General features: G+C 34.9%; 1 protein-coding gene across 2 annotated transcripts in view; it reads right to left on the bottom strand.

The window, feature by feature from the left end:
* rb1cc1 (RB1-inducible coiled-coil 1) overlaps positions 1-22,053 on the bottom strand; it is a 65,994-nt gene extending 43,941 nt beyond the window's left edge. For both annotated transcript variants that reach the window (XM_015353655.2, XM_006633930.3), the window contains exons 1-8: positions 21,788-22,053; positions 15,816-15,938; positions 14,967-15,095; positions 13,967-14,093; positions 12,616-12,786; positions 11,145-11,347; positions 8,072-8,492; positions 3,243-3,413 (exon numbers count right to left, since the gene is read on the bottom strand). In XM_015353655.2, coding sequence (XP_015209141.1) covers positions 3,243-3,413; positions 8,072-8,492; positions 11,145-11,347; positions 12,616-12,786; positions 13,967-14,093; positions 14,967-15,037 — 1,164 coding nt within the window. In that variant the 5' untranslated portion in view covers positions 15,038-15,095; positions 15,816-15,938; positions 21,788-22,053. The remainder of the gene's footprint in view (positions 1-3,242; positions 3,414-8,071; positions 8,493-11,144; positions 11,348-12,615; positions 12,787-13,966; positions 14,094-14,966; positions 15,096-15,815; positions 15,939-21,787) is intronic.
* Positions 22,054-23,245: the final 1,192 nt, after the last annotated feature.

A 23,245-nucleotide genomic window follows, 5' to 3' on the forward strand; every position in this document is an offset into this window, starting at 1 on the left:
ATTCCCAGACCAAAGATGGCCCAGGATGCACATGCCACACTGCTACAAGTATGAAGATCCAAGATTGAAACAGAATACAAAGATTCAACTTTTACATATGTCATGCAGCAGTGTAGATCAGAGACTTGGAGAACAACAAAAGCAGTGACGTTCAGGCAGCAACTTTTTTGGTTAAGTGCCTCAAGCAGATCATGAAGATTAGATGGTTTGATAAGGTGTCAAATGATGAATTACAGGAAAGAGCAAAGTAAGATCAAAAGAAGAAAATGGCGATGGGTGAAGCACACATTGAGAAGACCCCAGGGTAGCAAACATAAAGATGCTCTCGACTAGAACCCACAGGGGGAAATTAAGTGTGGCAGGTCACCAATGACATGAAGGACAGAGCTGAAGAAACACGGCTAAGCTACATTGATGGGCTGAGAGGAGGCAAAACCAATAGAACAACACTGACGGGAGTCTTGTTGTTGAAGACCTATCCGACGACAGAAGAAAAAGGTTAATAAGTCATTCTCTTTGGGGAGAGAAAAAATAAGTTTAAAGTACAATTTAAAAATATGGGTAAAATAAAATTGATCATAGTATGTTCATAAAAAAAAATAAGAAATGACTGTCACTTGGATGAGAGTTTTTCCATAAGGCCAAAAGTTATGTACGGTTTTAATAGTTAGCAAAAAGTTTTGTTGAGTAGTATTGTTCTTTGTAAGAAGAAAATACTTATTAACAATTCAACTGTTCAGTATTTTGTACATTAGATGAGTTAAAACTACCATGAGTTTACTAAGAATCTCTAAAAATGTGAATTGCATTCACAAGTACAACTGACAGACAGAACTGAAGTTTTCTGTACGTTTGTCTACGAACAAACCTATGGTGACAGCAGAAAAAGGGGTATTTTGTTCACCAGTGAATCTGGATTTATCCTTCAAAGAACAAATACGTACAGCCTTTCTGGGTAATCTTATACAGATGGTCACATTGCTTATGCCTACCGTGGAAAGGAACCTCTTTCACAACAAAAATGCCTTTGGTGGAGGTTGAGGACAACCTTTCTCAACAGCATATACCTTGAAGACCTCATTAAGATAGTACTTTTTATTCCTGTAAATCAATCTGTAAGTATCAATATAGAAGCCACAGAAAACACCACCACACAAAGCAAGGATTACAATGACAAAAATTCAAGAATGCCAAGGAAAGGGTTTACCATTACCAGTTTTTTTGGCAGAATATTCAACAAAATCCTATCCAGTGGCTGATACAGTGGCTGTGTGTTATCGCTGTCAATGCTTTTAATCTCCTTGGATTAGCATACCCAATACCAATTTTGAAAAAAAAATCATTTTGACTGTCATGTTTTATACTGAAAATGCACCATGATTCTTGTATTGTGTGCATCTGAAAAGCATTGTATAATAGTTTCAGACTCTTAGATACTTTCTTAAATATAGATTCATTATAAAGAATAAAATAATATTTTTTTATATAAGATCTAGCCAGCAATTTGATGTACTATAAATGACATGTAGTTCTTAAAGCTCTCAAGTATGTTAAATGTTAAACTGTTGCTATTGAAGTTGCTTTGTAGATCACCAGATGCAAGGTACAAGCACTTCCCGCATCAGATATGGGAACACACTATATAGCTACCCTGAGCTCTGAAAAATGTTTGATGAAATAATATGCTCTTGTGGGATTTGCAAAACTATTAAGACCCTCCCTATAATGTCCTATTCTGTGAAATTCCAAAATGATGCATACACATTTTTTAAATTAATATTTTATTAAAAACTTGAAAGTTCAAAATAAAAACGTTTTTAACAATAAGATAAGTTTGAGTAAATGTCAGCAAAAAGTAAAAAGAAAAAATGGAAATATACTGACTGCATAAATATTCAATACTGAGCCCATTAACTCAGTATTTCATGGAAGCAACTTTGGTAGCAATTACAGTCTCAAGCCTTTTCAGATCTTGGACTCCGTACCAGGATGTCAAACTTCTAACAATTTTACACCCTAACCTTGTACACTTTTTGCAAAATTTTTTGGGGCATATTTGCTCTCTCAAGTTGCTTAGGGATCACTTTCTTAGTGTTAAACCACTTCATTATAGCTTTGGCTTTGCTCTTTGGACCATTATCCTGCATTTGGATTATTGTTAGCAGACTGAAACAGGTTTTCCTCTATTTGTCCATACTTTGTTCCATCCAGTTTTCATTCAGTGCTAACAAATTTTCCAGTGCCTGCTTAGGAGAAGCAGTCCCCTAGCAAGATACGGCCTCCATCATGCTTGATTGCAGGGATAGTGCTGACTGGGTAATGCACTGTGCCTGATATGTGAGATGTTTTGTGTGAGATGTAACACTTTGTAATTCTGTCTTATCTGACCACAAAAGCTTTTGCCACATGTTTAAAGTATCTCATTTAAACGTTTACATGAAAACCACTTGTGGGATCTGAGACAGATTTGCACTCTGCCATACAGTTTAGCTTTCTGAAATCAGTGGGATATGGTTAACTGACGCTCATTTTCTCTCATCTCAAGCATTAGATCTTTCAAAGTTTCTGTTCCCCTTACAGTGGCATCCCTTACCAGTGTCCTCTTTGTCTGGTTACTCAGTTGGAAGAATGACCTGGTCTAGGCTGTGTCTGGATGGCACAAGGCACCTTCCATTTCTTGATGATGGACTGTGCTCACGGGGATTTTCAGAGACTTTAGTATTTCTGTACACTTCTCCTGATCTACGCTTTCTAATGACTAAATCCCTGACTTCCTTTAAAAGCTCCTTTACGGTTCAGTCTTTATGTGAAATTCAATACCTGACCAACGACCCTCACAGAAACAGGTATTTTTATGCTGAAATTATGAGACCCACTATCCACTCAACTAACTGGATTGCTCGTCAAGGTAATTTTGTGCACATACATTAACTGAGCTATGCCGCCACGAAGGGTTTGAATACTTATGCTATCACGACTTTTCCACTTTTCTCTCATAACAATTATCTAGTTCTTGTTGTTTTATGCTTTGAATCTATGGAGTACGTTTAGGCTACTATAATGTGTCATGACCACAAGATTTAAAGCAACAAAATGTGAGAATTGTTCTAGTGTCTTAATACCTTGGCAAGGCACTGCATTCGGGGGTCCTAAAGAATGCTGTCTTGGAATCTATTCAATAAAAAAATAGCCTCCAAAGCTGCAAATTATTTTAAATAACATTAAAATTCTTTTAGGTTTACCTGAGCAAGTTCCTTCTGTTCATTTACCAGCTTCTTACAGCTTGCAATCATCTGGTCTAGAGCGTATAATCTGTCTTCAAGGCCTTTAATGGCCTTCATATTTTGATTATCCAATTTGGAAATAGTGTCTCGACATTCTGCCAAAAAGGGTTGAATGATTCTTGGATCAAGCTGAAAAACAAAGAAAACATGCCATAAAAAAGTTTCAGCATTTCATCACATTTTACAATTTAAATGTAAATAAAAAGAAAATCCTTTTAATAACAGTAACACTGCTCTACTAAGTACACCCTTACATCTGTTTTCCCAAGATGCATATAATTATTTTCTTTATTTAATATCTGCCAAAAATGTAGCTGTTGACATATGATTGAGAGATTAGAAAGTCTGTTGTTAGGCATTGATTCATCTGATTGATTCATCTGCACAAGATACATCTTGTTTTCCACAAGGAACAAGTTAATCTACAACAATACTACATTTGTTGTAATAAATAGCCTGCAAGTTATTTAGGCAATCTACTAAAGAAAATGTTTCATTATTTCCTTTCAAGACCTCAGATTTGCAAAACAAACACAAAAGTACCTAATGAATGGTCTTCAGCAGTAGACACAATGTTCTGTATATGCTCTGTATATAAGTCAATAGACACAGTGTAGTGTATAAGCTCAAAACACCAACATAAAAGGGACCATAGTAAATAAGAGAAGCAAATGTATCTCTCTCCAAAAGTTGATCATGAAAAAAATAAACTTACAGGGCCTCCCTTAGAGTAATTTTTATATGTTTTGCTATAGCCGCATTGAATAGTTGTTTTACCCAGACCTGCCTATTAAGCTTCCAGTTTAAAAACACCTCTGGGTTCATCACAGACACACTGGATGTCAGCTATTCTTAAGTTATATATACATTTCTTCATAGGTTTTGTTTCTTGTGTTTTCCACAAGAATACAAATACAACACATACAGATAAAAATTAAAAGGCTGTGAGAAAGAGAAAACACGTGGTTTCAGTTTACCTTCCAAAAGGAAATGGAGAGGGTTCTCTCTGTCAGTATCTTTAAGTTTTTCAACGATAAGGTTGCTAAGGTAGAGAAACATTTCAGAACTACTGCTACTATAAAACAGTGATGAAGTGAGGTGGCGTACAGTGTCATCAGATAAAGACAATTAGTGCAGATGAAGCAGTAAGATTAGTAATCCATTAGTGATGTTGTTCAAAGAGCTCTACAAGTAAAACTGCATCAAAGTACCTTTAAAACCAAGAACAGGAGACACATCTTTACCCGTATCCTAAGAGTATGGAACAAGCTACCCAACCATGCTGTTGATAATACTTTGGCTTATCGCAAGAAATGGCTGGATTAGATCTTTATGAGACTGAGAAATGACAAGTAGACAAAGTATGACATGACCAAGATAACTACCTTCCATTTTACAAATACTACTCAGCTACGTCCTGTTCTGTCAATGTTTGCTCTGGATTATACTCGTTATTTCTCCTCTATACCACATTACTATAAGGCCCTTCTTTTGAAAGTATCAAAAATGTTTTACAAAATCCCTGCAGATCAAAACACAGTACAGACAGAAACCTAAGTAGGACTTGTTCTGGAAAATGTGTAATATTAGTCATGGCTTCTTTGCACTGGCTTCCTGTCAAATTCAGGATGTCCAATATATCAGCTCTCTTGTACTCTAATACCGGGATCTCGCATGTACCACAAATACTGTGGGTATAGGAACTTCTGGGTTTTTTTTTTTCAAATTCAAGAACATTCTCCCATTTAGGATCAGGATTCCTGAGTTACTGACTGGTTTTAAGAGACACCATTAAAACTTTTTCAGGCATTTTTCTAGTTGGATTGCTCTTGTACTTTGTGTAAGTTAAGTTTTAATTTTAAAATATCACTTGAAAATGTATTACACTACTTTATGCTGCATTATTTGAACAGCACTTTGCTATTTTATTGCTTGTGAATGTACAGTACGGTTCTGTTTTTTGTGATTGGCTTTCTCAATTTAAACCTTGAGAGTATACTGCGATGATTTAATTGATCATTTGTGATGTTTGTCCAATCAACCATTTGATTGAATGCTTTCACTGAAAATGGATACATTTTAAAGTACAGTCAATAATTATGCATCCGAACTGGACAAAATCTATCTCAATATTCCAAAACTTAGACTTCATGCACAGGACACCCTGAGTATCTCATGGAGAAAAGCCAATTAATTACAAAGTTGTAATTAACTGAAAAAGTCTAAAATAGATGAGTGTAATAGTTCAACCTAAAATAAGAAAAAACAGCCATACAAGGTCACAAATAAAGGATCTTGCAAATTGTGACAGGAAACTCACATTAACCCAAAACCATGTACAAGTCAATCAATAGTTCTGTCAGAAAAGCAAAGATTTTCTTTTTCAGGATAATCCATCACATGATTTACACATTCTGTACACATGATTTACTTCCAGCAATGTGGATTTTTTTATTTGATGGCAGTGGAGTCTGACTGAAAGAGGATTATAATCCTCTATATTTACAGTTGTGAGAAAACGTCTGGCGAACCCTTAGGATTTATATGTTTATGCATTATATGTATATTTAAAATACTTTTATTTTGGGGCTCGGTACCTTGAGTACAAGTGTCTAAACAGAGTTTTGAGCAACAGAGCAATTATAATAAAATACAATAAAGAAGACTTGCCAGTAGTATTAAAACTGATGACTCATAAGTCCTTCTGTTGTTTAAAATCTAGTGTGCACCCCTCCAACTTGTAGATTTTATACAGAGAAGTTCAAGCAATGCCAGCTAGTATTATAAAATGGTATAAAGTACAAAAACTTAAATATCACTTAACATGAATAAAATCTTCATTAACTTTAAGTCTAAGTGTATACATTTGAATTAAATCAACCTTTTTTTTACCATAATCCTTCCATACTTTGTGATGTCATATTCATATAAAATAAAATTAAAAATAAATAAAAATATGAACCTTTTTTAAATAACATGGAAAATAACATGATATATCTCAATGTTCACACTTCTTTTGAAATTCCATATCCTTCATATACTATATTTTAGAGCCCAGTCCTACATTATTAATCAAAATGATCTAGTTTTTGCAACTGAACGTTTGCCTTCAGAAAGAAAAACATGCTGAAAGTATTTTTATCCGCATTATACTGTCCTGGATTTTCATGTCTAATTCCTTTAGTCAGTCATTATCTACCCTTATACAGTTGAGAATTCAAGAGTGATATGTAGCAACTGTTAATGTTCAACAATGACTAAAACTATAAATCTAGAGATGAATAAACTATTAACAATACCTAGAAATTAACATATTTTAACAACATCCAGGCGGATGCTGCACATTGGTAGTGGCGAGTCCCCATTACCTGTAAAGCGCTTTGAGTGGAGTGTCCAGAAAAACGCTTTATAAGTGTAAGCAATTATTATTATTATTATTTTATATCTCAGATTTCTCACTTTTAAATTTCATGTTACTATTACTTTAAAGAAAAACAGGCATATGGCATAAATTTAAACCTGCAACATACAACTTGTTGTTTAACTTATACATTTCTGACTACAAAGAAGATATTCTGTTTCATTTAGATCTTTAAAATAATATAAAAAGCAGTGTTTTTCAGTGAGTGTGCAATGTTAGCCAAAACTAATTGTTTTCCCCCAATGGGGAAGGGAGAACAATCAAGGGTCAGCAGTGTGGACATAACAGAAAAAACACACACAGAACACACACTGGGACGTAACACTAATCATATTCTAATTTAAAATATTCTGCTTGGCTAAATCAACAGTAGCTATTCCAAGTTTGGTGATAAAGATTGTCTAAGAAAACATGTCTGAGATTTTGTTTTTTAAATATAAACTGAATTATTAATCAATATAGCTTTTAAAATTCCCTATAATAAAATACCCTGAAAAGTAAAATATGTAATACATCAACAGTTTAGCACAATAATGATTTCTGTTTCAAAATACAATGAATGCATGACCCCATCAATGAAGATTAAGCTATGTTAAAAACAAATAAGCATGCCAATGCATAAGTATGTAATTTAGGTATTGCTAATTATAGGATTTCAAAATTACCTCTTTTTCTATTTTTGTTACATGTATTTAAAATATTTTCAAACCAGGTTCTTGAAATATAAATGTCCAGCCTAGGTAATTGTACCTCAAAGAATATTTCTTTCTCAACATACTTTTACATAAACACGTAAAATATTCAATTAAGTCATAACGGAACATTTAAAATGTCTCTTCCAATATTTTTTCATGATAACGAGCAATGTTATATTCTCATATTTATTTTTTAATTATCATTGTTAACATTCTAATAAAATATGGGATTATTCACATCTATAGAAGCTCAAATGATGCTGAGAATTTTAATATTGGCTCTGAAAACAAAATATATCAAAATCTAAGTGACTATATGAAAATGGAAAGAAGAGATATTTACATTTTGAATTTTCTAATCATCCCTTTAAAACTAATATGATTTAATAATCATTTACTAACACTCTTCCAGTTACTAAAAAATCTAAATATTGGTTTATTTCAATGAATACCATAATTTTATAACCCAAAGCTACCCAAGTACATCAAAACTGAAATATCTGTATATAGATTTTTTGGGGAAAATGTAGTAAAAGTATTTTCAGAATTCTAAACATCTGCAGTGAAACCCTAACATACTTTCGATTTGTGAATCTAAGGTTATTTTATTAATGCAGTGCTACGTTTTCAGTGCTTGTAGGAGAACAGGCTTAAAACAAATATCCACTTACTCTGTTGATGGAGTCAAAGCACTTTCTCACAACAGATTCAACATCATTTGGTCTGTCTTGTACATTTATCCAGTCTAACAAGGAAACATTGAACAAAGGCTGATCACTTTTCTCCTGGCAGTCCGCATCTTGCAGTTCAGCCCTTGGACTGCTGCTCTTCGTTGTTTCATGGTCTTCTTGTGCTATGCTGTCCTGAGGTGAATTTTCTACCGATATGGAAAATGATGCTGATGATTTATTACTAGTTCTGGGTTGTCCAGGACATAGCACCGAATCTGAAGATTTCTCCTCCTCGGTTTCTTCTTCTGTTCCTTCCTTCTCTGCAGGTGAGCTTGATCTTTCCAAACTCTCTCTGTAGCTGTGGCGGGTCAAGCACTCCAACAGTGGAATCTTTGCCATAACGGATACAGCTGTACCTAGGCTTTAAAATTGGACAAAACAGCATTCATTTAACTTCCAAAATAACAGCATAACATTCCTCAAGCAAGGTTCTGAATCTGCCGCACTATGTGTGAAATCTTCTCACAGTCCCTTGTCAGCTTATCACCAAATAGTTAATAGAATTATACAGCACAGTCTATATTTTCTTATTACAATAATTCCTTTGAACTAGATGCATGAAAAAACGACGGTCTACAGATACAAGCCTCTGGTTTTGTTAAAACCCAAGCATGTAAGAATGCCCTCATCTTTGAGGCACATTATCAATTATCAGAAAATAAGGTAAATTTCCCTCGGTCAATGCAAAACAATGTGATATTGGTTTAAACTTTCACTCATTTCTCAAAACCTACAAAAAAAATTAATACAAAATGAGGCTTTGACATTCATTAGTTAAGATGTGCATCTGCTTCTCATCTCGCCTCCTCTTCTCACATCAAATAATTAAACCTAAGACGTAAAAGAGCATTTATGTGCACACAGAGAGCTGAAAATCCAGGTGGGGCTGCACATCGGTGGTGGTGGAGGGGATCCCCATTACCTGTAAAGCGCTTTGAGTGGAGTGTCCAGAAAAGCGCTATATAAGTGTAAGAAATGATGATGATGATGATGATTATTATTATTATTATTATTATTATTATTATTATTATTATTATTATTATTATTAAAAGATTATGGTAAAACACCAAGTGGCCAAAAATGCAGGAATGACAGGTCCAACTGTGTTTGAGTACACACAGGTGTACTGAATTTAATGTTTAAGGTCTCTGTATGCTGCCACTGCACTGTGCATTATAGCTTGCAAAATCTACCACAATCTACCATACTTCCATTGTGTAGTAATTATTAAATACTGCCATTCTAAATTCGCATTAGACTGTAGACAAAAGTTGAAGTCAGTTCAGTCCCCGATAAAAGCACAATGGCATAATAGGTGATTGTCAAACACCTTATCGACCAGGCTCTTTTTCTACTTTCAAATGAAAAACAACTCTATGGGAATTGACAGAGCAGCCACAGTCACAAAGACACCAATATAAGCTAACCCATCCATTACTCTAAATATAGCAGGTCCAGACTGAGATCTCCAACAAATACAAAAGATCCAGACATACCTACCTTAGGGTACATAATACACATATACCAAATAAAACAACAAAACAATTAAGTAAAACTATCAAACAGCAACCATGACCATTTTATATAAATAATATGCATAGTCAAATGCACTGAAAGTAATAATTATGTACATTTAATGTTCAAAAGCACAAAATACATAAAATAAACATTTTTTTTTAAGTTTATATAAAAGCACCCCTCAGACTTGGAAAACAGATTATTTTATGACCAAATATTAATTCAAAATATCTTCTCCCAATTGAATCTGGAGAGACACTGTTAGCTAAAAGAAGAAGAATATCTATTTAATGTCTGTAAAGACCAATCACACATTTGATTAATCTTTACGTGCTTTTGTGCAGGATTTTGAGCCAGTAAAAAGGTTTTGGTAACTTTGGCTATCATCCACTGTTTCAATAAAACGTAATGGAAAACAAACCTACATTTCGGTATGTTAGAACCAAAAGCCAATGAAGAACCTCCCTGTACTTAAATATGTGTCTTGGGCATGCATGGGAATTGATTCACAAAATAAAGAACCAAGCTGGAGCAGCTGGTATCTCTCCAAGTTCTGCATCTGCCTCAGGTCTTCAGTCCAAGTCACGAGTCTAAGGAACAGACCTGGACACATGCCTTTTTTAAGAGCATGAGAAAAGTATCCAAGTCAAGAAACCGCTCCACTGTAGTTCAAGACTTTTTTAAAAAATGTTATATTAACAATAGTACTTGTAAAGTATATATACGGGGTTATTGGCTGACATATAAAGTGATTTTTAGTAGATCTGCATGACTCTTGAATTTTATGTTTATCTGCATCTCTTTTTTTATGACTGTGTGAAAATGGCCTTGGAAGTCCTTGTTAAACTAGACATGCCAGCAGTTATTATTTTGAAGAACAACCATGAAAAAGGTCTTTTTCCTTGTATTTGAACTCCTGGAAGAGGAAACTGAAATGCAGTAGAATAAAAGTATGCATACGATTCTAGAGATAAGGTGACCTCTAGTGTTCAACCTTAAATGCAAAAATCTTTGAATGAAAAATTGTGTATCTTACCATCATGTACAAGCCACAAGCTTGTTACTACATGTACAAGATACCATGTTTACTACAGTTGGAATGCTTGAACTTTAAAGGGGTACTGTTAATTATTGTATTATTAAGAAGATAGTACTGAGGTTAAGATACTGACTTTTAGCATGTGAAACAAGGTCTTCTCTTTCTAATTCTATTTCTTGATATAAATTTCAGACAAGATTTTTGTATGCTTATAGGTTTACAAAATTGTACTTTCCAAATGCTGTACTTGAGAAAAGTATGGTGATTACATAGTTGTCAAGAAAACAATTGCAAACACTATGGTCTCCCGTTTTCACACTGCTTCTCACGTTTTCACTTGCCTCTCTTCAGAACTGCGTAAAGTTAGCTGAGCACTAGAGGCATTTGTTTTGAAGCTCAACACCAATTCACTAACTGTGTATTAACATGAGAATGTGTATGGGACACAATACTTACTTGTTAAGTTTTTGTTTGATATCTTCAATACTCTGTTGGTAACTTATATAGGCAGTTTCAAATTTAAACAGCAGCTTCTGATGAGACAGAGTACAGTCATCTAAATTGGCCATTATAGCAGCCCAGCCTTGGTGCTGGAGATGTTCGTCGTGAACTTGTTGTTCACAGTAAGAACAAATCTTCTTGGCAATTTCAAACATTTCCTGAAAAACAAGTTAAACAACAGTCACTGTAAAATATAACTGATATTTCCCTGAATTAATTTATTGCTAGTCTGGTTTTGCAAAGATGTAAATGTTTGCACAGAGTCAGGACCTTGGTTTTATGCCTCAGCCGAAGGATGGCACCTTTTTAAAGTATAGTGTATTATATAGTGTACAGTATATTGGTCACTAAAAGTACGGTATGCTCATTCCACAAAACAAAACATAAACAAAAAGGGTGTCAACAATTCAGTTTTGTCAAAGAAACATTAAGATGTACATTTTATGTCCTATTTGAGACCTAAGATTGACAAGCCAGGCAGTGCTAGCCAGATATATGACCTGAAACCAATTTACATTTAATCCTCAACCAGACTAATTCCCACATTACTCTTATTCAAAATGCAAAAGGCACTATTTGTTTTGCACTTTTTAGTCATTAACAAATGTTCCTCAATTTTTATAATCCTTGACCACAGATTGGAAGTCAAGGCTACAAAAAGGATTCAAAGACTAAGAGGGTTCAATATCCCTGTGCCAAATCATTCAAAATATTGCCAGAAATGTGTTTTATTACAAACATTTTTACCAGGACACAATGCAGTTATGCCATTTTTAATTACAGTAATTACAGACTTTAACAGACAAATTTGGTAAAGGGGTTTTGTCTGCAAAAGGGATGACCATAATGTTAAACTATTATCCCAACTGCACAATGCTGACTAGACTGGTCTCTTCTGGAATTCACTCCCGTAAAATACCCAAGCATATGATCATGAGACATCTACACCAGAATATAAAATCAGCAAGGAAAGGATCTTAGCTTTACTGAACTTGACTTTACTGAACTGTGTGCAAATGCTAACAGCAAGCCACAAGGATATAATCAACAAGCTTCCAGTAGTCCACTACCATTCCAAAAAAGCTTGGTTTACGTCTGATATAACTTTCATTGCTTATAAAAGTTTTTTTGAGCTTCACATATAGCATGGCAATTTGATGCACAGCTGGCAATATCAGACACCCCCTAACCCCAATTAGTCCACTAAAGTAAGGCTTTACTGTACTGTAATGCCATACAATACAGTACACAACATATTTATTTAGATAAACAGTAGAGTGAGTTTTGTATTACATATCCAGAAAGTATATAATATACTTTGTTTTCTTATAGTGCCTTTGGGCTGAAAAAACTTCTATGAAGATGTACTTAGTTTTCACTAATTCAAAACATTTCAAAAGAAAAAAAAATACATTGAATAAATTACCACAGCAAGTTGTGTTCGCGAGGCAACGGTGTGAAAAACAGCTGGCATCAAGAGTGATTCTTCAACCTTTGCATCCATGTCATTTTCCACTGAAAATGTGGTTTTAGGTATTGTTGGAGGGCGATCACAGAAAATCATTTCCTTACTGAACAGAAAAATGGGATTTGTATCCTGCAATAAAAAAATAAACAACAAAATGAATTCATGTTTCAAAACACACCCTTGTGTAATAGCAAAATTAATACATCTATAAAGTACACAGGCAAGCAGACTAATATAGTTAGAAGAATTAGCTACCTGTACACTGATCTTGTCAGATCTCAGAAACTTAGCAAGGCTGAGCGGAGCAGGATTGGAAGAACTCTGTGGAACTCAATGGGTTCCAGACTTAATGCAGTTATTGCCTCAGAGATATGATACCAGATACTGACTTTTGCACACTTGAATGTACCTCAGTATCAACTTGAAATACCTGGGCTGAACAAAAATATTATGGTTCTAATACCATAATACAGAATCAGTGCAGAGAATTACCCAAAAATATAAAATACAGTTCCTTATTATTCTTAAAAATAGCATGATCACAAATACACATTGCTGATAATAAACCAAAAATAACCTTGCTATGCCAGTAAGTTTGAAGGGTACAGTATTTCAGTAGGGGTATGAATAAATCTGAAAGGAACTGTAAATGAAATTTAGCTGTGATAAGATAAGGAAAGCAAAGAGGGCACATCCTCCTTTTTAAATCATTTATCATGTTTGCGGAGTCCATTTCCCCCATTTCAACTGTCAAATGTTTTAATAATTATAAAAGATTAAATCGCTTTTTACAGTCGTTTTTTGTTGGAAAATAGTTTTTTTTTATTATTTGCTATATCTAGGTAGACTGTTTCCATATCATTCAAAGACTGTAATATTACTCTCATGTTGAGAAAAGTGTATTAATTTAATGAGCAGAATAAATGTAAGGAAAGATCAAAGTTGTGAAAAAAGTGGTCATTCAGAGCACTGAAATTTTAATGACAATGTGTATTTAACATACTACTTTGCAAATAACGATTTTCACTTTTAACTTGTCAGCTCAAACTGTAGTTCATTTTTCACAACTGCAGTACTAGAACTTAATTAGTGTGTCAATGAGAATAGATATAAAACCATACTGAAATCTTCAGTAATGATGTTTGTGTACAGTGATGGAAACATAATAATGTGTTTGTTTACAGTGGTTTGATAGACAACTGAATGGGTTACCTTCACATGCACTTCCAAATATGAAATGTAAATCAGCTTAAGATGGAAATTCAATTGAAAACAATGGTGATACTGCACCATACTGTGCAATACTTACTGTGCCAGCACTATAACTGCAGACACGTCTATCTGCAACCATACACTCCCCGCCATTGACAACAAGAACTTGGTTCTGAGGTGCAATCCTATATCTGGACTGGATAGCATTCTTAAGGTCTGCAACACTTAAAAACAGAAAACAAAGATTTACAACGCTTACATTACAGAACAATATCCTACTGACATACTTGAAAATTATTTATCTATGGCACCTTGTCTTATCACATAGTTAAGTTAAAGTTCATGTTTATTGTCATTATACTCGTACACAGGTATATGGTATAACGAATTGCTATTTAGCTAGCTCTCAGACGGTAAGCAGGACAAAAAAAACAACAACAACAGGCAATGTGCAACACAACAACAGATAATATGCAAACAACAGGAAACGGGTAATGTGCAAAACAACATCAGCTGTGCAAAACCATACATCAACAGAATGAAATAAAGGATAGAAAACTATGGGGAGTGAACTTCTCGACATGGGAGGTGGAGGTAGTTTCAATGTGTGTTTGAGTTTTGATAAAGAGAGAAGGCACTGTAAGGGTTCAAGATCATAGGTGAGGGAGGCTGGAAGTTTAATAGTTTGATAGTGTGGGGGTAAAAATGGTAAAACCCGGGGAGTCTGGGAGTCCAGGCCAGAATGCTCCGGCACCATTTTCCAGATGGTGGAGGGTTAAACAGTCTGTAGCTGGTGTGTGGGGTCTTTGATGATGCTTGGAGCTTTTCTCAAGCACCGTCTGTCATACATCTCCTGGATGGATGGGAGAGCAACCCCAGTGATGGACTGGGCAGTTTTCACCACCCGCTGTAGGGCTTTGCGGTCAGCAATATTGCAGTTGCCATACCACACTGTGATAAAACCTGTCAGTATGCTTTCTGTAGTGCATCTGTAAAAGTTAGTGAGGATCTGGGGACATATTTAGCCTTCTTCATCTGTCTTATTAATGACAGCGCAGTCACTTCACTACTTTAAAAAAAAAAAGAATTGCTCTTACGTTTGGACAGCAAGTTCAGTGTTAAATGTCAGTGTATTGCCATTGTTGACCAGAAACACATACAACTTCATGTTGATATCTCCAGCTTTCTTCACGTGTCCCTTTCTTTTTCATTGAGTCATTCAGCACCTACTCCCATGAAGAAAATAAGAAAATATTTTAATGAGCAAAAACAGTATATTTGGAAATCTGGAAAAAAAATTGATCAACATTATTTGTGTAGCAAACGCACTTATACTGAGGATATAATAATATTAAAATGAAAAACATTTAAACACCAAATATTTATGTAAGACATGCAGGAGATCTCCAAAATACTTTAAATGACCTGAGGGGAAAAGAACTGGAGTAAACATTCATACTGAAACAGTCTGAAGATCGATTTGGACCAATATCTTATGTTTTTAGCGATTATTTCCCTTCTCAAAACTGCTTAGAAATGCCCAAAATCATCACAAAGCATTCTCACATTTGCAACCAGGTTTTAAACTGAGTTTGCAATTTTAGACTTCATGAACTTTATGATTCAACCTTTTAAATGTAACAAGAATACAAAGGGGATGATGATCTCTTTCTGAATGCACAATTGCAGCTAACTTTTTTCTTTGTTACTTTTTTGAGTAGTCCTACTCACTGTTTAACTATAACATTTTTATAAGGACTTGAAATATTTGATTAAATCCACTAATTAACTCAGTGCTGTGTTTCTTCAACATATCAGTAGAAAAGTAAATTAAACACTCTCAAACTATTTATCACATCTTCCTAATTTCTTTTCCATTTATTTTACATAGCATTTGTTAGATTGTTTCAAAAATTCAAAACAATATATTTAGACTGTATACTTACTCTTAAGCACAGGACACAGTTTCCTGATATCTACAGCCAAGTTTTTCAGGAGAGGAGAACATATGTTCGATTGCTCTTTTGCTGTTGCACCATCAAAATTAACCTTATAATTGCTTGGTAGACCTGTTAATGAAAACAAAAACATTAAATGAAAAAGAAAACCAACCCACAATTAATATGCAATAATGTTAAAAGGCTTCTGGAACTAACATCACGTAGTTGAAAACATTTCTCAATATATTCTAAAAAATGTTAACTAAGTCAATAAGATAAATAGACTGTAGAAGGAAGAACACTCATTCTTCACATTGTTGCCTTTTACACACCCCTCTTCAACCCACCAGAAATCAGGAATATACTTTGTGAGTACTGATACATGTGCAAGTTTGAATTACTTACATCATACATCCCAGAACATCATAGCAGTATATAATATACTAATATCAGTGCTACCCTTACAAAAGAGAAATACTGCAAAAGGACATAAAATCTCATACAGGCTACTATTTCAAGTACAAGTTATTTCCACATAAAATGGTATCCAAAATGGTATTCAAGTATATTCCTGCATAAATTCATAAATTACTGCTAACTACTCATGTAATCACAGTATCTATAGTTTCAAAGCTACAGAACGTGAGTCACTGAGCCAATTATCAAACCCTGTACTTTTTGTTACCTTTTTTGTGTTCGTATAATTAACCACTAACTACCAAACAGGCTGGAAAGGCTCCGTTACGTTTATCCATCACACAGACATCAACAATGTAAGGATGTGCAGGACAGTAATTAAAAGAAGATGTGCCTTCAAAACAAAACTGCTAGTACTTAGAAAAAGTCAGAGAACTGTCCATGTTCACAGTAAGACCCTGAACATGGCTCAACATTCACTCATCTGCTCTTCTACACAAATAATCCACTGAGAGCAAGACACAGGATCAGCAGAGAAAGATAAAGCACACTTCACAACACTAAGTAAAGAAAATTCTCAAAAGCTGTTAATAACAGACAAGCATGATCATTCATAATTTTTATTTCTATTCTAATCTATAGTCTAATTATTTGTTCTTATTAAATGTAATGTATATTTTGAACCAAAATCACAAATTAGGTATAGCAAAGTAATAACGATAATGAATCAAAATATCACACATTAAAAGACAAGAAACTATGGCAAACCAAACTGTACTGGGTTTCGCCCCAAAACTTCATGCATACTCAACAGACAGGCCTAATATGCTGGATCTTTCATGGTTAATTTGAATCACTATAAAGTATAAGACTAGTGATTTGTGGACTGACTAATTAGAAGTGTTATCACTTTATATGTTTTGGAGAACACTTATCCACTGATGAGGGTTCAACTGGGAACATGTGCATTGCAAGGTATACAGTATGTAGTATAAACAATTTTATCATTTTAACACTGAAAAACATCAGCCTTTTGGCACCTTGGTTTATAATAAAATGTGAGTTTTGCATATTGTTGTGTACTGTAGCACAAAAAGTTGAAGTCCATTTGCCTTTGGACAGAGCATACAGTTTACAAATCAATCAATCATCTCATTTAATTCAAAAGTCTATGTTTTTTTTTCACATTGAGAATCTGATTTGGATTAATTATAAATATACAAATGTACAAATTAACTAGAAAGTTATTGCAAATTTCCATACCGCATAATCCCTATAAACCAAATGGCTTTGATCTCCAGCTAAAACACTACATGCACAAGTGACAGGCTGCAGATACAAATTTCCTTCCCTAGTGAAAAATGGATATGTATAGTATTGAAAGAGCAATTTGGTGAATTATTGTTATAACATTATAACGTAAATGCTTGCAATTCCTTTTTCCCAAGCACTTCATGTACTGGGGGGACCTACTTCCGCCATGCACTGACCTGCAACAAACACAGCTAATAAGGTAGATAAGTGACAAATAATTTGACCAATTTAACTAAGGAGTACATTTAGGGAGTACAGGTTTTGCAAGTCCACTACTATGTTACTAACAATTCTAGGGGACCTTTAATGATCATGTAGTCAAAACCTTGATTTTGATGATGTCTCAGCTGAATAACAGTACCTTCTACATCACAGCATCCCCTGTCAAAATACTTGGTAATTGTTTGGAAAATTGTGGCCCACCAGAGCCACCTATTGTAGTGATAACAAGGGTTATCCTTGCTTAGCTTCGGGTATCTGACAAGATCTAGCAATATTTTGTGCATTCATGCTGAATGATTCCAGACAAGGGATGACTTAACTACAAAGCCATAAAGAACAAGGTATAATTCAAAGTGAAATATGACAATATTACATGATACATAAGCTAAAGTTAAGATACAAATACTAGCAATAACAAATTTCATGAAAAGTGAAACAGCAAAAAACCTTAATCTAAAAAACAATTTATACAAACTCTCACAAAACTAAGGTCACTGGCATTTGTCAACCCCGTTTTTGCAACTCAATATTCACAATATCTTATTTTAAAGTTCTGATCTTTTAGAAATTAAGAAGATGATTTGACTTTTCGTCAAAGAACGCACAAAGGTCTTCACAATTAAGAAAGTCCTGGCAGCAAAGAGAAGAATAATCAATATAAAGTCATACCCTACATTTAGATTTAGAGACCCACAATAAAGTAAATGTGTACATAAAATATGTTTTTTTTTCCTTTTCTTAGCCCACGCATGAGGAATAATAAAATAGTTTGACAATAAAATATGCCTGCAATAGTTCAGGTGGGTAGCTGCATTTTGGCTGCGGAGCCTTCTTTGGGTGTGAGCAGACCTCACACCTGAAGAAGGCTCCACAGCCGAAACATTGTATTTTCTTTCTTCTCTTTTCAGAGTGGAATTAACCTATTACTTGTTCCTATGTATGCAATACATCAAAATGAAGCCTTTTCAATCATTAAAATAAAATAACTGTAATGTACACATAGATTTACAATTGATGCTGCCATGAACAGGCTAAACAGGCATCAATGTCGCAGTCTGGCTAATCACCAACGGCAAATTGATGTAAAGCCAAGGCGTGATTGCCTGTACCAGCATAAAGGTGATATATTAGTTCTGTATTAAAACCAATGTAACTGCAAAGCAAAATAACCCAGGGTAGGGCTGAACTGTGATTTACTTTCTGTTACACAGCTTTATCATCAAAGCGACTTGACTTGTTAAGAGTACTACAGTCTATTCTGCAGGAAGTCTACAACATTTACAGGTCTCAAGAGTTTTTTAGAAGTTTCGTTTTTCATCATTTTCCTATTTATAAACACAAAGCATTAATTAACAGCTTAAAACTATGACCTTGGAGCCAGACCTGTGGCTACAGTTTATGGCTGAGGCGAAAAGAACTATTCTCTCTTCTCAAGCACGCTGCAAACTCTACAGTACCTGATAAGACAGGACCAATTGGAAGAACAATGTCATCCCTCACTGATGAATAGGAACTGATCTGCAAAGCCCAGGGGTTACTATTGCTTAGCATAGACACCCTGGCTGACTCATACCCACCCAGCCCCAGCAATCCTCAGCCAAACATGAGCAACCTCTCAGGGGACTCAAGGTGACAGCTGGCTAATGACTTTACAAGGATCTTATGACGTCTAGACTTCATCAGTCATCGGATCACTTTTAAAAACCTTCAGAAAAAAGTAAAGTTACAATGAACAGTACCCAATTTGTTCCATTACGCTTATTAGGCTTACCCTCTTGTGCTTAGGTTTATTATTCCAAAGATAAACTCTTCACCACAAAGCTACCTTTTTGACAGTACTCCATGAGGGTGAAGTGAACAATAATACCTAATTTCTTCCTCTGTATGCTTTATTTTTACTGTACAGTTCATGTGGTGTGCTTACTCTTAGAGCAGAAAATAACAAAAATAGTTGTATTTCTTCTCCATAGCTCTTTTTGATAACCTTTGTAGATTAATTGCCATTCTAGGCATCTTTAGCCTTATATGAGCAAAGGGTCTGTGGTCTCCTCTGTATAAGGAAACAATGACACGGAGACTTTTGACCAACCATACTGTTCTGTTATCTAGTGTTGTGCATCATGTTTGCTGCCGTAACTACCACACATTAAATAGTTCAGTTTCTGAAAGTTGTCTGCAAGACTCTGAATGAGACTGGGTAAAGAGTGTCCTAAGATTTAACTGAGGTCAAAAGCCAAGAAAATGCTCCAACTACCATTTTTAAATGGATAATGTTAAACCAAAAGTTTCCATGAATTTATTTTTTTCAGCAGGATTTCAGTGAAAGGTGGAGGTGTCCCCATAATCATTACTGTTACACCGGTGTGTATACTGTACATATATAGGCAAAATCACTGTGGCTTAAAAGCAATAGATCATTCACAATGAACAGATGATCAAGACTTACAATAGAACAAGTAATAAGATTCATTTCATGCTGAAAAAGAAGAAAGAAAACACAACATTTCGGCCGTGGAGCCGTTGACACCTGAAGAAGGCTCCACGGCTGAAAAGTTGTGTTTTCTTTCTTTTTTCAGCATGGAATAAATCTATTACTTGTTCCTTTGCAGCCTACGCATGTTGACGCAGCTGCCCACCTGAAGACTTACAACATCCACACTTAAATGGGTTTTATCAGTTTTTAAAAATAATTATTTTCACAAAATATGACAGTGTATAAATTCTGGTCAACTATAGAAGAGTTGATTAAATACTGTATACAATAGTTCATATTCAATAGTTCATAGCCTCAATATTTTCTAGTCCTATATAGACACTTTTTTTCATGCCAACTGCCATAGAGCTCAACCACAATGGAGAATACAGTACAAAGGGTTAAAGTCAGTAAGTGCCTTTGTTTTCAAACCTAAACACACATCCTGTTAATTTTCACAGGGATCTACAGGTCAAGTTTCTATAGTGGTTCTTAATTAACAGTATGAGCTAAAATAGTGAGTTTTAAAATGCACCTGTCTTGTATACCAGTTTGCTCTGCATTACACTTACCATGGGACAATCTTTGTATAGAATAATGTATGAGGCATAATTAAGAGTGCATAATCAATAAGTACAGTAAATAGTTAAAATATACTTCTACTACTACTACTATTTACCTATTATTTTATTTTTCGAGAAGAAAAAACGTTTCGTCTTTGAAAAATGTTTGTCATAAAAACATCTCAGTACAGTATTTGACAACAGTTTACAACAGTAAGGATCCAAACAATGGTAGGAAGTGATCTGCCTCGAACTTCATGTGTCTCACACAAATAGTCTAAAGGTTAAAACCCCAGTTGGATCAAGGGCAGGTATCCCTTCCATTTCTTAAAACCGTGCCCGTTAAGATCTCCGACAGGTAACGTGTGCTCCACTCACTTCACAGACCAAAACAAAAGGAAAGTTTTCCCTGCCGTAAAATGACAAGCATGTCCAGGCTGAGTCATGTCGTGTTGACCACTGAGCCATTCCGAGTTCTAATTCGCAAAAACCTTGACTCGCTTTTCTTTAACGTGAAAATTGACCAACAAAAGTCAGTTTGTTATAATTACACAAAGGACGCCACGTTTAAGTCCCTTTAAGATCTGAAAGGGTTTCAGCAGTGCTCTGGATGCAGGCTGTAGTCCAGTTTCAATCCGAGGCCTAGTTTCCTTTTCCTACTATCACTAAACAAAGTAGTGAAGACTACAGAAGAATCGATGAAGGCAGTAAATTTTCCTCCTAACAGAAAATGAAAGGCTCATCCTCGTTTTGCTACATTTCGGATTATCCGTACAGTACACCGCCAATGGGCCCACCACACGCTAGTCAGCCTGACTATACCACCAACTGTTATAACACAGTACAAAGGATGGCTTGCTAATCTGCATCTTATCAACTTATCCCATTCGCGTTTCTGTGTTCAACACTATGACAACCGCCCCCTCCAACCTGATCAAGCAGACTGAAAACTGATGTTAACTTAAAAAGCAATAGCAGCGAACCCTTACCTCTGGTGTTTATGTATCACATCCTCCAGGTTTAACCCTGCTTTGGGACCGCAAAACATACACAGATGCTGTTTATGCGTTAGACGGTATATTTCAGTGCGTACACATGTGCATATTGTCCGTTTTAATTTCAAGAGTCTGGGGGTTTTGTTGTTACGTTTCTTGTAAGCGATCTTCTCGTCCTGGATTGTGTAATGTTTATTTCAAGTAACACCCTCTTTCTGTATGTCTGCTCTGTGTTTTGTTCTTGGCGTCACTGCGCAGCGCGGTGCACGCTGGGAGCGAGTGAGGCAAAGTCGGACTTGCAGGAAGAAGTGAGGGTGACCCTCATCCGGGTACTGTCTGTATAACCATAGCGGAAGAGCGTATAATGTTTTACGTTTCCTAACCGAGGATATATATAAAATATGCTGTATTTCCAGGGCGTTAAATGACCGCGAATGAGCAATGTATTTCATACAAATGTAAAAAAGCAGTGAGTGGGAAAAAAACGGTTTAAAGTAGAAATAGACGAGAATAAAATGGTTCTGTTATTTAATTTGTAACATATACAATGAAAACCAGTATACGTGACAGACTTTGTAGAAAAAAATAAAAATGAGCTAGAAATACATTTACTTGTCCCATAAAGAGAATTTTTAGACAGTACTAAGCCATAAGGAATATAGTCTGTTGCTCTACATGTGGAGTGCCAGGAATAAGTTTTTTTATGTTAAATATTAATAAAGTTGTGCCTTATATGTGGGTAATGAAAGAATCCATCTGAAAAGGTAGTTTGGTCCATTTAGCAAGGATCCGGATTTGGTTTGCTAGTTAATTGATAAGGTAAACAATAGTTAGACCTTGTCCTCTTGCTAACAACAAACACAGCATTGACTATGTTGTATTAATTATTTTATTTGCATTTTACTTTGGGATTGGCAGTTTTAAAGCACATTAAATGAGCATTAAAAAATAAAAAAAACGATATCAGAATGGTTCATAACCTTTGCCATTGCATGTTACAGATAATGCTGGCAAATGTTAAGATTTATATATAGAAAAAAATGCATCAAATATTAAATAAGAATTATGTTTCCTTTCAGTTCTTTGAAATACAAAATACTTTCTAAGAGAAAAGTACATCGAAGAACATCCAAACACACCTTTCTGTGTTTTAACAAAGCTAATTTGAGCAATAACATCTTTTGCTGCTTGAATGCAAGTAAACTTTGTTTACTCTAAGGTTATTAAAACATTTATCTAGTTTTGTTGGACGTGTGTAGTTTTAAGAGCTGTGTGAGATCTAAAATGCATAAGACTGAGTTATTTGGTCAAGCCTGCTTGATGACCTATAAATGTGTTTTGCCTGGTTATGATACCAGATGTATCCCAAGTAGGAAGAAAAGATCATCATTATTTTGATCTTCTAGGTTTCAAAGCCTAGTTGGCTTACACAAGTCAATACTATAATGCAAC

This window comes from Lepisosteus oculatus, chromosome 6, assembly GCF_040954835.1.
Source record: "Lepisosteus oculatus isolate fLepOcu1 chromosome 6, fLepOcu1.hap2, whole genome shotgun sequence".
Taxonomy (NCBI): Eukaryota; Metazoa; Chordata; class Actinopteri; order Semionotiformes; family Lepisosteidae; genus Lepisosteus; species Lepisosteus oculatus.